The 14,295-nt window shown below is 36.9% G+C and overlaps 1 protein-coding gene across 2 annotated transcripts in view; it reads left to right on the forward strand.

Annotated features, from left to right (window-relative positions):
* Positions 1-14,295, forward strand: part of OLA1 (Obg like ATPase 1) — a 98,379-nt gene that overhangs the window by 37,515 nt on the left and 46,569 nt on the right. For both annotated transcript variants that reach the window (XM_032114964.1, XM_032114966.1), the window contains one exon: positions 9,378-9,553. In XM_032114964.1, the coding sequence (XP_031970855.1) occupies positions 9,378-9,553 (176 nt within the window). The remainder of the gene's footprint in view (positions 1-9,377; positions 9,554-14,295) is intronic.

The raw sequence follows: 14,295 nt of genomic DNA on the forward strand, positions 1-14,295 counted from the left end.
GGAACACTCGCTGGGGAGGGTGGAGAATCCCCCTTGCTCCTGTTTGCTTCTCTTTTCATGACTTAAATTCACAAAGGAAGGTTTTCAGTCATTAGAACAGAAAGTAACATAAAATAGAACGTGACTGAGCTCAGGGTGACAAGAGCACTTGTCTCTGAAGCAAGCATTTGCATTCTTCAGCCTTTGAGGCTTTTGACCAGGCTAAGTTCCTAATTTACCCCTTCTTCCAATTAACGCAGTTGTAGTTTGTAAAAATCTGAACAGACAGCTATTTTTCTTAGGGAATTTTAAAGAATTTATGTGGCATGCCAGCCATCTCAAAAAGTTTTACATCGAGTGCTGCCCTTCCCAAGGTGTCTTCTGATAGCGAATCTGTGTGAATTACTTGGGTAACATGTATTGCAGGAAAGGAAATTAAAGAGTATGTCCCAGTTGTGTCCCAACTATTTGGTGGGCAGTGCAGTGATAGTATTTAAAATACATAATTGAGGGCGGTCAGAGCAAGCCTTTGGCAAATGGAGGGACAAAAGGCTCAAAGATTTATTGCTTCAGCTGTCAAGTAATGTCCTTTACCCAGCATGACCAACTTGATAGCAAATCTCAGCAGGTAGAAGGTTCTGTCTGTGGAGTGTTGACTACAGCCCAGTGGTGCCAGGATGAAAGCAGTGGCAAGTAAACACATTTTACATCAGAAACAAATTGCTAATATTTGTCAGGCACACTCAAGAGTAAGAGCTCTGGAGCAGGATTTTACAGATAAGCTCATTGGAATTACTGTCTTGGTAACAACTTTTCTCTGATAAAACTGCTTCCATCAGGAACTGGATTGTGGTTTCTTCTGCCGACTCTCATGTCCTGAAGTGAATTGCTTTGCCTCAGTGTTTCCCGGAGAGATTATAATTCTCATCTCTGACCTTGTGCAGTACTTGCTTGATGAGTACCTTTATGCAAATGTAATTCTTTGTATGCTTAAGAAGTTGATACTACAGTCATTTAGAATCCTGTATTGCTGCTCCATGCTCTCATTGTGTGTCTGCTGGTGCAGAAATAGACGTGCCCTTTTTTGTCAAATACTCCCAATAGATTTGATATTGAAAGAGCTGCTGTTCAGCTGCTATTTCAGACTTTTGGGGAGCGGTGCTTGATTTGCTCTCTCCTGACTGGTGGGGTTTTAGAGCTCAGCAGGGTAAATGTAGCTGCTTATCTTTTATATAGATAGGTAATGAATTAAGTTCTAATACTGCACTACTCAAGAAAGCCCAAAGCAGCTGCTTTTACCATCCTGTGTCTGTATAGCCATGTGGTACACATAAACTGTAATGTTGTGTTCAAAGTCATTAATGCTGCACCTAATATTCTGAGCTGGTTTTTTGTTGCTAAAAATCAGCTAAACTTGAGAATAAAAACAAGTGTTTTAAATGGAAATTAAAACCTTTTCTTATATTTTTATGATGCAGATAAAACAAAATAATTATTGCCACAGTGACTGCTTGCATTTAAAATAAATTTATACATATTATTTTTAAAAAATCTAGTTAACTTTAAAATATGTAAGTTTTCTTGTCATTTAGGGTTCTGTGAAGCTGATCATCAAGAGGGTTGCAAATCACTGGCAGTTTCTATTTTCAGAGTTCCACATCCCGGAGTAATTTGCTTTAATTTCACCCAATTTAACCTATACTTCACACCATCACCATTCAGCTTTAATAGCTATGTTCTATGCATAAGAAAAGCAGATAAATGTCCACAATTAGACTGCGAGTGATTACAACTAGTTAGGGCTTTATGAAGACAAAACTTAAGGGGCTGTAGCACAAAACAAAGCCACAAAAGATGTCTGAAAAAATTCTTTCTTCAGAAGTCAAGGTTTACTACAGTGTTTTATTTAATGTTTTTTGTACTTGATTTTGCTTATGTTGAAGACGTAGGCAGGTGCACCTTCTTCAACTGAAAATTACTTTGCTTAAAGAATATTAGGTTTGTGTTACAGGTGATTAATTTAACTTGAAATTAGCTTACCAAGGGGAAAACATGCTAAACCTACTTTATTTGTTGGTTTTTTGTTGGTACTTTGTTTAAGACGCTGTAAAATGTTGATTCTGATACTATTTTGTCCTTCTAATCATAACTATGCATAGTAAAATGTACTATCATCAAAGTTTAGTACATTCTGTAATGTTAAATATACCTGTACCTCAGTCAGAAATAGCAGTATCTTTTACTGTTTAAATCTTTGGAATACTGATGGCAGCATGTCAAGCTAGTCTAAGTATAGATATTATTTACAATTTAGCTTTCTTTTGACACTTCTAGTCTTGTTTTTTCATAGCTCAAAGAAATACCCTCTTTCTAACTCCCCACCCAAGTTACTGTATTTTAGTTCATTTTGTTCTCTCCCCCATTCCCACCAGTAAGTGGCCAGGTAGATATTATTGCTCATTTATTTCAGGGCTTATAACAGGGTGTCTGTGTGTACCGTGATGTGCTCGTCTGTGCCGAGCAGCTCTTTTTGATGACAGTCATTGAACGTATGTGGGAGAGGAAGTGCAAGTACCAATTATTCTCTCGGTCTGGTTTGTGATGGTGTTATTAAACATTCCCTTGTAGTTTATTGACAAAAATGCTGGTCATTACCCTAAATATCAATGAGAGTTTCAGCTTGTGCTGCAGTTCAAATTCTGATCAAATTGTAAATATCCCTCTTAATTACAGCATAACATGTACCAATAGATTGCTTACCTTTTGTAAACGAATGCAAGATGCCAGAATGCTATTATGTCTCGGTAATAGCAAGACTTAATAATAGCAGGTATTAGCCAAATATTTGGTTACATTTTACTTTAAGGGTAAGGATAATTAGAGAAGTAAAGCAACTGGTACATCAAATATAAATTAATTAAGATATTAATTAATTTCCATAATTGCAATTAGGAGCAGAATAAGATAAGTTTAAAAGTAGCATTTTGATTTGGATTTTACCATCTCAGTGGCAGCTTGGAGCAGCTAGAAACAATAAGGTTCAGGCTATAGGCAGCTTCTTCGTTTTTATGTGGAACTAGTTTTATATGCTATATCATAAAACTTTCAGTCCAATCAGCAACTACATTTAAATACTGCAAATTGTGGCAGCAAAACAATAATTCTGCTGATTAGCCCCTTTCCATTTCTTGTAAGTGAACTGTTTATGCTGTTGAGTACCTTTTGAAAAAAGAAAAAGCCAAAACAGCCTTGATTAGTCAAGGAGTAATTGGATGACTTGATTTTAGCAAGAGAATGAATTGGTTGATGATAGCCTGTAACTAAGTGTAGTGGTTCTGTTCAGATGAATACATAACATACAGTCATCAGATGTTGACAGGTATAACATAAGCAATGCAAAAATTTCTGGAGGCTGAGAGGTAAATTTTGTCAAAGGAATTTTGAAGCTGATTTTTGAAAGAAATGGGAAGAAATGTGCATGCCATTAGATGATACCGTTTAAAAGTGACATTTGTTACGGCTGTCCTGTATACATATTTATGTGCTCTTATTTTTGCTTGTCAAGAACAGATCTAGACTGTGTGTTCTGGCTGCCATCAAGACTTTACAAAATTGACAGTTCCTGCACTTTTGTGGGAAAAAAAACAGAGTCAAGTTGTACATCTTCTCCATCCATTTGTTCTGTTTTCTGCATTTTGTTTAAATCCAGTGTCACTTGAAAGAAATGTGCAGAACCAGCTATTGCTGCATTATATCTTTAATGCCACTTTAAAAATTATTTTTGCCCTACCACACTTGGACCCAGACATCCCAGATAAAGTGCCCAGCTGAAGATAAACCCTTCCCCAAAATGGAAAAATATTTCAAGTTCGAACCTAATGGCAACAGAAGAGGGAGCTGGGTGTGGCAGTGATAATTTCTAAGCTCCTCATTTCTAATAATTTCAGTTTAAATCATTATTTTGGGGCTGTTAGATGGCAAAAGTGAATCCTGCTCCTCCTGTATTGTGCTTTACCATTTTCCTATCTAAATACTTACTTGTTTTAATAGCAGTATCTGGATACTGCTAAAATACTATGGGAATTTAGCACAGCAGATGTTTACTTGCAGTGAGCCTGATGTTTCTAACTCTGTAATATTTGTTCTTTTGCACTAAAGGAAGTGATAAGGTTTTTTAAAGATAGAGTGCAAATCTATCAGTATGTTATGGGAGATTATTTGAAAAAAGGCTTATATTTATAGGATACTTAAAAAATATGGGTTCTGTTCAACTTCCTTTTGACATACTTCTGATAAAATTATAGTTTACCTCTGGTAGGATACATGAGTGAGACCACCAGAGAAGTTATAATAATTTTTTAAATAATGAAATTACTGATTTGGGTTTCTCAGTTGACCTTCCTGTACTGCTGTAGGATTAGCTTAGCTGTTGACAAACAGATGCTTCCTTGGGGAGATTCTTGGGTAATTCTATTTTATGTACGTATTACTTGTCCACAGGGCAGATTAATTCCTTTTTCCTCTTACAGTAGTATGCCACAGTTTGCTGTAGTAGAAAGAGGGCAGTTTTGGAGCACAGGCAGTTTAACTCAAGAAAGCAGTCAAAAGGAAGGTGGTGTGGTTTGGGGTAATGTTCAAGGAATGCTGAGTCCTTACGTTTTAAAAGCAAATGCATTGATGAAGACATGGGAGGTACAATGGATTTTCATTATATTCATTGCGGAAGGTCATTGTCCATTGGTCATACTGTCTTGAGAACACAGTGGTGTGGCTAGTTTTGGAGATGTTAATTGTAAATATACTTTTTAATTAGTATTACTTTAAAATAAATAAAGTAGTTAGATCAGGTTGTTGTTTGTTGAAATTCCAAAATATCGCAACAGGTTTTTTTAAAGACAAATTTTTTAGCACAACTTTGAAAAAATTGATTTCTTAATGAAGACTTTGCATGCTAGAGCACAGAGCTCAGCTTCCAGTAGCCTGGCCGGTGTGAGTGTGCTACAGAGGATGTTGTGTGAACAAGATGCTAACCTTGTAAACATCCCTCCTGTTCACAGAAGTTGAGGCCTCATTATGTCAATAAGAAGACAGACATGGTGTGTTTGAGGTTCATCAAATTTAAACACTCCTCATCGCCAGAATGGGCTTTACCTCTGACATATGACAGTGTTTGCTGTCTCTGTTATTTTACAACTATCCCATTCTAGTCCTTTGCTTGCTTCCTCACCTGGATGCCCTGTTAGTATAATTTTGGGGAACCTTTGCTCTCTCGTTTTTCTACCAAGCTCTCTCTCAAGCTATAATCAGCTTGAGATCAAAACAAGACTACCAAATGTCTGTTTCTCCTTCTCCCCCTTATTTTTCTCATGGATTCTGTTGTAATGAGAGAGCAGTATCAGACAAGCCAATCTGAGGATTTCTTTGTCAACGTTTGTTTCTCATTTTTCTTCTTCAGTGTCCATAAACTGGTATTGGGTTTCTTTTCCTGATACCCAAGACAGTTTTACCTGTTCCTTTAGAAAAACAAAGTTCTCATTTGTTTGCTATCATCTTGTATCTCAAGACCCACATCCCATTTTCCCTGCTTCTTCCAATTCAGCAGCTTTTAGTTCCATCAGGCTGCTTTTCTACATAGTGCACGGTATCAACTACTTAGGCTAGTGCTACTGAGCATTCATAGCCTGTGTCCGCCTTGTGCATCTTGTTCAATGTACAGCTATTGCACTATCTTTAATTGGACAGTGATGGGATTCTTAGTACCCCATTTCTTGTACTTTAAAATAAACCCTTTGGGTTTTCTGTTTTGCTGCTGTGTATGCTGCAGGGAAGGTGGACCTATCATATCATCTTCCCTAACAAGAGCGATAAAGGCCTTGCTTGACAGGGGGATTTCACACAAAGGCAGAAAGACAAAGTAATAAATAGCAATATACTGTTAGCGATCTATTTGTAGATATTTGTAAGATTTGTAGAATAAGGTCATAGTTCTTATTTTCATCATTGAAAGTTGTAAACAATATGCACGCTTTCTTGTATGTCTTATTTATAAACTCGGTTTTATAACTCCATTTTTTCCTACTACTTTGCATTTTGATATAGGCAGTTTTTAAAATCAGGTACTGGGTAAAACATTTTTCTAGTAGTTTAACTGCTAATTTCTCACAGCTGTACTTTTTCCAAGAGATCTCATCTCTTGCCCAAAGCCTAATTCCTAAGGTTACCACCAGTTCTGACTTGCTATGTCTGCATGCAGCTCTGCAGACCAGAATTGAATTCCCTACTGTGCTCAGTGTACTATGTACCAGACCATCACTACAAAGCAGGCTGGAGGCTGACATAATAAATTGTTCAAGATACATCCCACATGGATACCGAGACAAAGTTGTAACTAAGGCTCTTTCATCATAGTAGTTTCACTCTGCCTTTTCCTTCCCTCCTTCTTAAGTATCCTCCTGCCATGTCTCTAGCTAGGCTGTTGGTCAGAGGATGGTCTGGTTTAGGTTGATGACTGAAGTTGACATTGACAAGCTCTGAACAAGATTCACAAATAAAGCTCAGTGCCTGTTGCCTTGAAGAATCTCTCATTTGTACCGAGGTGGACATTATTGCCAGTTTGGTCTTTTGTGTATAAAGCTACCACTTTATTTATGAACTGTATCTGTCTAAATGGGAGTTCCTCTAAATGTAGAATTGGAAGTTTAAACTCAAAATCCATGGCTTTAATGGAATAGATAACTAGTGTTCATTCATTCCATGAGAAGAATCAAGCAACCCAGTGAGGAGAAGGTTAGAATTGTTGCCTCTAGTGGGAAATCATCAGCTCAGTAAGAGGGGCTTTTTACCCAAGCAAGCTACCGCCTGTTGAGAGACACAGGTCTCTTGTCATTGTGTTGCCTGAATGAGCTGCAGGATGGCTGCTGACCCAGGCGTGATGGAAGGAGGAGACCTGAAGAAAACTCTGGCAGAACATTGAAGAGTCCATGGGTTAAAGCCTTTAGTGAACTGAGAAGAGAGCAAAGATGAAGTGTATAGAGTCAACTTTATAAGGGTGGAAATAACATAATTAATTGGGTTTGGATGGAAAAAGAACAATTTTGTGAAAAGGAATGGGAAGATGTGAAGAAATGAAGATAATTGCTGGAGAAGTATTTTGCTATTGTTGAAGAAAATAGAAAAGTATAACTAATATATAAGCTGTTTTGTGTTGTTAGTAATTCACCTTACACTTGCTTTTTCAGAAAAGCCTCATTCTTTCTTAAGACCAAAACCAGCTATTTACTTTACTTTTTATTTTTGTGTTCTAAATGCAAGATCTTCATAGTCATGCAGCTTTTCTCCTGACTTAACAGTGTGGGGATTTTTGTTGTTTTTTAAACCCATGGCCACCAAATGCAGAAGGCTGTGAGAATATATTATTTACATGGTAATGGAGGTTTTTTTTCTTGATACAATGAAGAAAGATAAACTTTTAGCTGCATAAATATTATGTATCTACATAATATGTTGAGAAGGCTGAGGCAAGTAGACTTTTTATTGATCTGTGTGGTGACATCTTCCTACTTCTACCCTTTTTATTCAACATTTTCCTTGTAAATTAGAACAGAGCTGTTAAACTGTTTTCTAGTATTTGCTCATCTGAACAGCCTGTATCTCATTCAGTCAGGTGTGCAGGTAAGGATTTAAAGAAGACAAGGGCTGTGGTATCTTCCTTGACTGCCTGGCATTGGTATAGATTAGTGTGGAGTGTTTTCCATTTGACTTTCCACACCCTGCTCTAGCAGCCTGTTCTCCCATCATGGCCAGCATCAGAGTAGGATCTATTGCTTTGCTTGTACCAAGGGAGCTCACTGATCATCTTTGGAGAGAAAAAGTTAATGAGAGAGGAGGGAACTTCTGGTAACCACTGTTTGAAAGCCTATTCATAAGTTTATGTAAAAATGTTTTTGATATTTAACTATGAACAGCATTTTAAATCTGTGTTCCATGTGCATTGATAAGAGCTTTGTTGATAAAACAAATAAGAGCATAAGAGCTTTGTTGCTAAAACCAGGGGTTTCAGTTAGTTAAAGGAAAAGATGAAGTTTAAGATCTGCATGATGACAAAGAACTCCCACAACTTTCTGTATATCAGTTAAGGAATTGTTTGTTGTTCACCCTGTTTCCTATCTTTTTCAGTTCAAGAAATGTCTTGGATTTTTTTCCTGTGTAAGAAATCAGTTGATTTAAATTTTGGTAATGTTCAAATAACATTATTTTCATGGTTGATTTCTCATACATATCTTTAGTATTTACAGGCTAGGCATGCGAATACTCTGAAAATTGATCCAGGAAGAAGTAATAAACTCTTTTTAACTGTTAATATTTTTATTTTTAAAACATGTATTGATTTGGGGGGGGGGGAGCAGGATTTTTTTTTTTAAGCAATGCTGCTTATCTGATAATTTCAATCCTAGTTGAATTATGTTGCCAGATTGTCATCAGAAGGGCATGAAGTCAGCACACATGCGTCAGTAATATCTGGTTGTTTTAACCTTATGTTGCCAGTTGGCAATTTGAAATTATGGCTTCAACTGCACTTTAAATATGTGATAATAGCATGTGTTTCTAATAAGGGCCAGCACCATTTTGTTCAGATACTGTGAATGGTTGTCACTCATATATGACAAATGCACCTTCATCTGCTTCTTTGATGGCCCCCTAAAAACCATACCCTCAAATCAGGCCGATGAAATTAGCTGCTGTGTAAATTGTGTGTCTGAGTGGTTCATTATCTAATCACCGTCAGAACCACAGTGATAAAGTAGATTGAAACAGGGACGAGGTCTGCCAGATGATTTCAGGCCTTTTTTTCTAAGCCCTGTTTCCCTTGGAAACACTAAGAGTCGTTCAGAACTTCAGAATTCTTTGTCTAGAACTTCTTCATTTCTTAAAGCGTAAAATTGGTCAGCCGATGAGGTCTGCCAAGGTGATTTGTAAGGTTTTCTTTCCATGATTCTTGTAATCATTACTGTGTGTATTAAAATGTTCTGTGATGTTCAGTTTAGCTACTATGTTTGCTACTTCTAGGTTAGATATTGTTAAACACACCAGCTATTTTCAGGAAACTGCTCTAGCCTATTCCTTTGTGGGAGAAACTCTTAAATGCTTTAAGTCCTGTCCTGAAATGGCACAGTGCTATGCTTTGTATCTACAGAGAGCGAGCTTTGGATTCTGGAGTTGGTATGTAAATTAATATACTAAACAAGTGTGATATAAAACATTGCACATGACACTTTTGCATGGGTGGTATGACCATGTGACTTTTCAATTTCAAACTTTTTTGACTCATTAGTATGTTCTAAGTATTTATTTCTTGTCTTTTTATCTTAATAGGTAATTTAAGTGTTCTTTTGTTTTAGGAGCATTTGAAGATGATGATATCACTCATGTTGAAGGAAGTGTAGATCCTGTTCGTGACATTGAAATAATACATGAAGAACTTAGACTTAAGGATGAGGAGCTGATCATGCAGAGCATAGATAAGCTTGAAAAAGTAGCTGTAAGAGGAGGAGACAAGAAATTAAAACCTGAATATGTAAGTACATGACCTATAAGTACTCTCGGCATTGAATTGAAATACTTGTATTGTTGGGTTTTCTTACTGATCCCACTCGTAATACAAAACACTACTACTATTTTTATATGTATTTTAAAGTAATTGTTATTAGGAGTTGAAAAAATACTAGAATGACTTGCTGTACTGTCAGTGTAAGATTTCATAGATGTAGCTAATTGTAAGTGTTGAAATTTAACTGTTATTTTCTTTCTGACACAGCTTTGTATGAGAATTGCCAATCCTTTGTCAAACTTACATCAATGTCTAGTTGTAATTCAAAGTTCAGCAGTCACTTCTGACTTATTCCTGCTGTTAAGTTCTACTGAGATGTTGATACTAGTATTCCTGTAGCCAGCAAGTGGAGGTATTTTTTAGGTGTGATTGCACTTCGTGTCTTTTAGCGCATGTTAAATAAAGACTGCTAGTTGAAATTAATTTTAGGATGTTGTTGTGGAAAGCTACTTAAATGAGCTCAATTATCACAGGGTAGCAATGGTGTTTCTTTGTAAATTAGTGATGTATAATAATTATCAACTTCAGTCTATGTTTTTTGCTAATTTTTATTTTACTGCCACTTGTCTTTTGAGTCCCCTGCACTTTGCCAGTAGTCTAGTTATCCATTTTTCTTTGTCATTAATATTCTAGAAATATTTCAGGTGGTACATAAAATGCATTCTCTAATTATTACAGCAGTGTATCAGTGTGGAAGTAGCTTATTTGTGTCTAGCAAGTAAGTATTAAAAAATACTGTTTTGTCAGATGGATTTTTCAATAGCAGGTAGTAAGAAAAACATTGTTATATTGGTGCTGGTTGGTTAATTTATCAGTACTGAAGTGCAGTGAAATTTGTTGGCCCTACCTAGTGTTTGGAAACAAATAGGAACTGAAAGTGAACATCCCCCTCCAAAATGTTCAGCTCCATGATGCAGTGTTAAAAAGCACTTCTTTGGTAGCTTCTGTTGGTGAAGAACTAGTCCGCATCTGGCGTGAAAAGTATTTTATTCCTTGATTGGTCTAGGCCAGAAAAAATAGCTATTGTTGGATGATTTAAAGGCTTTCATGTAAGCCCAGAGAGAGAGAACCAGGCATGCTTCATTTAAGGTCTTATCTGTCGTGTGAACCCAGCCCTGGGTACACGTGGGCAGTGATTTTTATCTTATACAAAAGGTTTCACGTGCTTAGAGGAACAGTGCAGTTTATGCCTACAGTTTCAAATAGCATCCACACAGTATTTCACCTTTTAATTCATCTTAAAGAAAGGGGCAAGCAAAAATCCTGCCCGTAGGGAATTCAAAGTTCATCCTAAGGCTAAATTTTACATTGGTATGACATGATGAAAATGAGGAATGCTGTGATGCTGTTCTGCCCCAGCCTCGAGCTCTTCTCACTCACTTTGTTGTGTGGCTGTCTTTGGAAACAGCTTTGCTCAGCTCCTTGTGATGGAACGTTCCTGTCTAGTTTTTTGAGTGTACCTCTCTGGATGCTTTGAGGATTTTATATCACAATCTGTGTTCTTCCTGTGCTAAGGAAGAAGTTGGCACTTTTGTGATTACAAAGAATCATAACTGCAGCGTGTTTTAAATTGAATTTGTAATAGTGATCGTGTAACTTAATGGGTGGTAGGTACAGTTATGATTGTATGGCAAGAGTTACTCTTATTCATTTTTTAACTACAGGAAGTTGGTATGTGTTTGAAAACAGAAAATGTCAGATTATTCTCATATTAAGGGAGACAGTAAGTAAAAACCTGAACTCTAGAAATGCGATTTAGATTAATTAAAGAAAAATTTCAACTCTTTATTATTAGTCTTATCTTTACCCAGCTTCAGTTTCTCGTCCATTTCTTTGCCTCTTCCTTCAGTCTCCTTACTACTACATCATCTGTAGTTCACTGGTCAAAATGACTTTGTCACCTTGTATTTGTAACTTCCTGTCATTTGTTGGTTTTTTTTAATACTGTTTTTACAAACACCTGCACAGAAAACATCAGGTTTTTGGAGTCATGTTGCTCTGCCAGGTCTGTTCCCAATAATAGCTGTTACACATGACCAGTCTCAACTGAGTTTGTCAACAACAATAGAGGTTTCAAAGGCATGAAATTCCTTTGTTTCATGGGAAGGGGTGGCTGAACAGAGTGGGGAGGCACAAATTAATGCTTCCCTTGAGACAAAGTCGGCACATAGGAGCTATAGTCACTAGGGAATCTCTTCAAGGAAGTGTTGTGGGGCATAATGCCTGTGAGTCTTGCTGACCTTGGACCTTCTTGCTTGTCTTCCCCTGGGACTTATATGCTTGAATTCTAAGGTGTACACTAGACTTCATAAATGGACTTTTTTAATGGTGAAGGCTTGTGAAAGCTCTTTCCTTCTCCTGGTAAATCAATCCTTAGGTCCAGTTATGCAACTTCTACAAATAGGTTTGTGTAGCTGTGAGACTATAGCAGCAGCTCTGCTGGGCTGGAAATGTTCATCCACTGGGTTGTGAGGCACTCCTGTACAGTTTGCCTTGCCTCTTTCCCTTTCACCTTTTGTGTTGCAGCGAAGGCCTGTGCTTGCATTCTATATAATATACTGGTATAGCATAGTGGGATTGACTGTGCAGTAAATGATTTACAGGTCTAGGAGGGAAGCCATGTGGGATGGGTGAAAAAAGCAGTTAAAGATTATGCCTCTTTCCTAAAGTGGCAGTCAAATGTTAGGAGTGTATTTTGGCTGTTTGATCAGTCTGCACTTCCCAAATCCATTGCATTCTGCATTTAGCTTGTCTGTCACAGAGAGAGTTCCCTGTCCAGCACAATTAGTAACACTTCCATGCAGCTTGCAGCTAATGTTCAAGGCTTCCTCTTTGCCGGGCAAAAAAAATCATTAAGAGACAGTATGGCCTGAAATTAATACTTTTTTCCAAACAGTTTGTCTTCAAAAAAACGGAGGATGGGACAGGACTGGGAGAGAACTTCTCAGGATTTGCCTTTTTAAATTATTTGCCAGTATAATACGCAGCCATGGCTAATATTCTTTTCTTAGCAATATTCTTCTTCTGTAGCAGAGATGTGGAACAAACAGCTCTTGTCTGTGCACCGAGTGTTACCAGTCATTTTTCCTTTCAGGAAAACTAGGAGGTTACAAAGGAAAAAACTTGGTATTTTTAGATTGTATTGGTTTTGTTTTTAAGCACAATGTTAAAATTTTAGTGTCTCTCATTTTTTATTGTTTTCTATCCCCCATTCTTTTGGGAACAATTCAAGGTGAAGACATGAGAATGACTTAAGAATTTCAACTGGTTGAGAGTTACAGAACTCATTTCTCTTGTTTCATAAATACGAATTGTCTGCTTTAGGGGATTCGCTTTATCAGTAAGCTACCACAGTTGTAACTTGATAGTCCGAAATCTCCAAAAGGTTTAGGAGGAGAAAAATAGAAAATTGACTGTGTGTATCAGTCGACAGTACTTAAATCTGAGGTTTGTACTTGACTGCCTGCCTTCTGGCATGGTGTTATAAGTTGTTAATTATCATTTTTCCTCTGTCTAAGCCCACATTGCCTACAGGTGGTAAATTCACCTTAGTGCAGTGACCTGGCTTGGCAGTTGAATAGTGTTAACTGTTTGTCCTGTCTCTCAGAGAATTGATTTCTCAATCCCCTGTCAGCAGAAATAAAATAGCTGACTGTTGTTAAGGGGCTATCAATAAAATAATTTTCAAGTTCTACTTAAAAATCAATGGCACAATATGGTCCAAGATCACCAACATATAATGCTGACGTAAGCTTGGAATAGCTTCCTTTACACATGTGTTGTCTGTCTTGCAAGTATTCCCTCTGCCTTCTCAGAAATGACTGTTATTACTAGGGGTACTAGTCTTTCAGATTGGTATACCTTTATTTTGGCTATAACCCTCTAAAGACAAGTTATAGAATAAAAATTCTCCTGTTATTTGCATGTATTAAAACAGAACAAATATAATTTCAGAAAGCAATCTGAGTAATTTTGGTTTTATATTTTAAATCTGTCTGGTGCTGGTATATGCAGAGACATGAGATACTGAGTTAAACTTCATTATTAGCTTATTATTAATCTGTCATTTTGGATAGCAGGGGATTTAAAAATAGAATTCAAATATGTATTACTTCATTGATCAGAATGTTCAAATTATAAAATTTTAAAAAATATTTTTTAATTAATGGGATCTCTCAGCCTTGGAGACGGAAGTCTTCAAGTTAATATCTTCTAATACAGTTAAGTGAACATTATTGTAGGATTCTCTTCCAATACCATTCCAGCCTGATTCAGTTCTAGTCCTCAGAAACTGATAGCTCTGCAACAGATAGCTATTCCTTCAGCCCTTTGTTGGTGCCCAAAATCTTGAATTCCAGCGTGCAAGAATTGTTAAGGTAACAGTATTGAGATATATAAATCTGACTACAAGGGTGTTGTTTGTAGTTGAGTTGATGCAGATTATTGATGAAGACAAAATTATATTAGTGGTATGAAGACAAAATCTTCAAGTCAGAATCAATGTGCACAGTGTTTGAACTTCCAATTTTCAGTTGAAAGGTGGCTGCTACAGTAGGTCTGATCAGCGTTCACTGCATTTGAACTTGCAGTGTTTGGTTAAATGGGATGCTTTCCCAAGTCCTGCAAGATACATGAATTCCATTGTAAAGTCTGTCATTTTAAAAATAAAATTAGTTTATCAAATCAAGCACATTTTGTAGGAGGAAAAG

Source organism: Corvus moneduloides, chromosome 7 (assembly GCF_009650955.1).
Source record: "Corvus moneduloides isolate bCorMon1 chromosome 7, bCorMon1.pri, whole genome shotgun sequence".
In the NCBI taxonomy this organism is placed as follows: domain Eukaryota; kingdom Metazoa; phylum Chordata; class Aves; order Passeriformes; family Corvidae; genus Corvus; species Corvus moneduloides.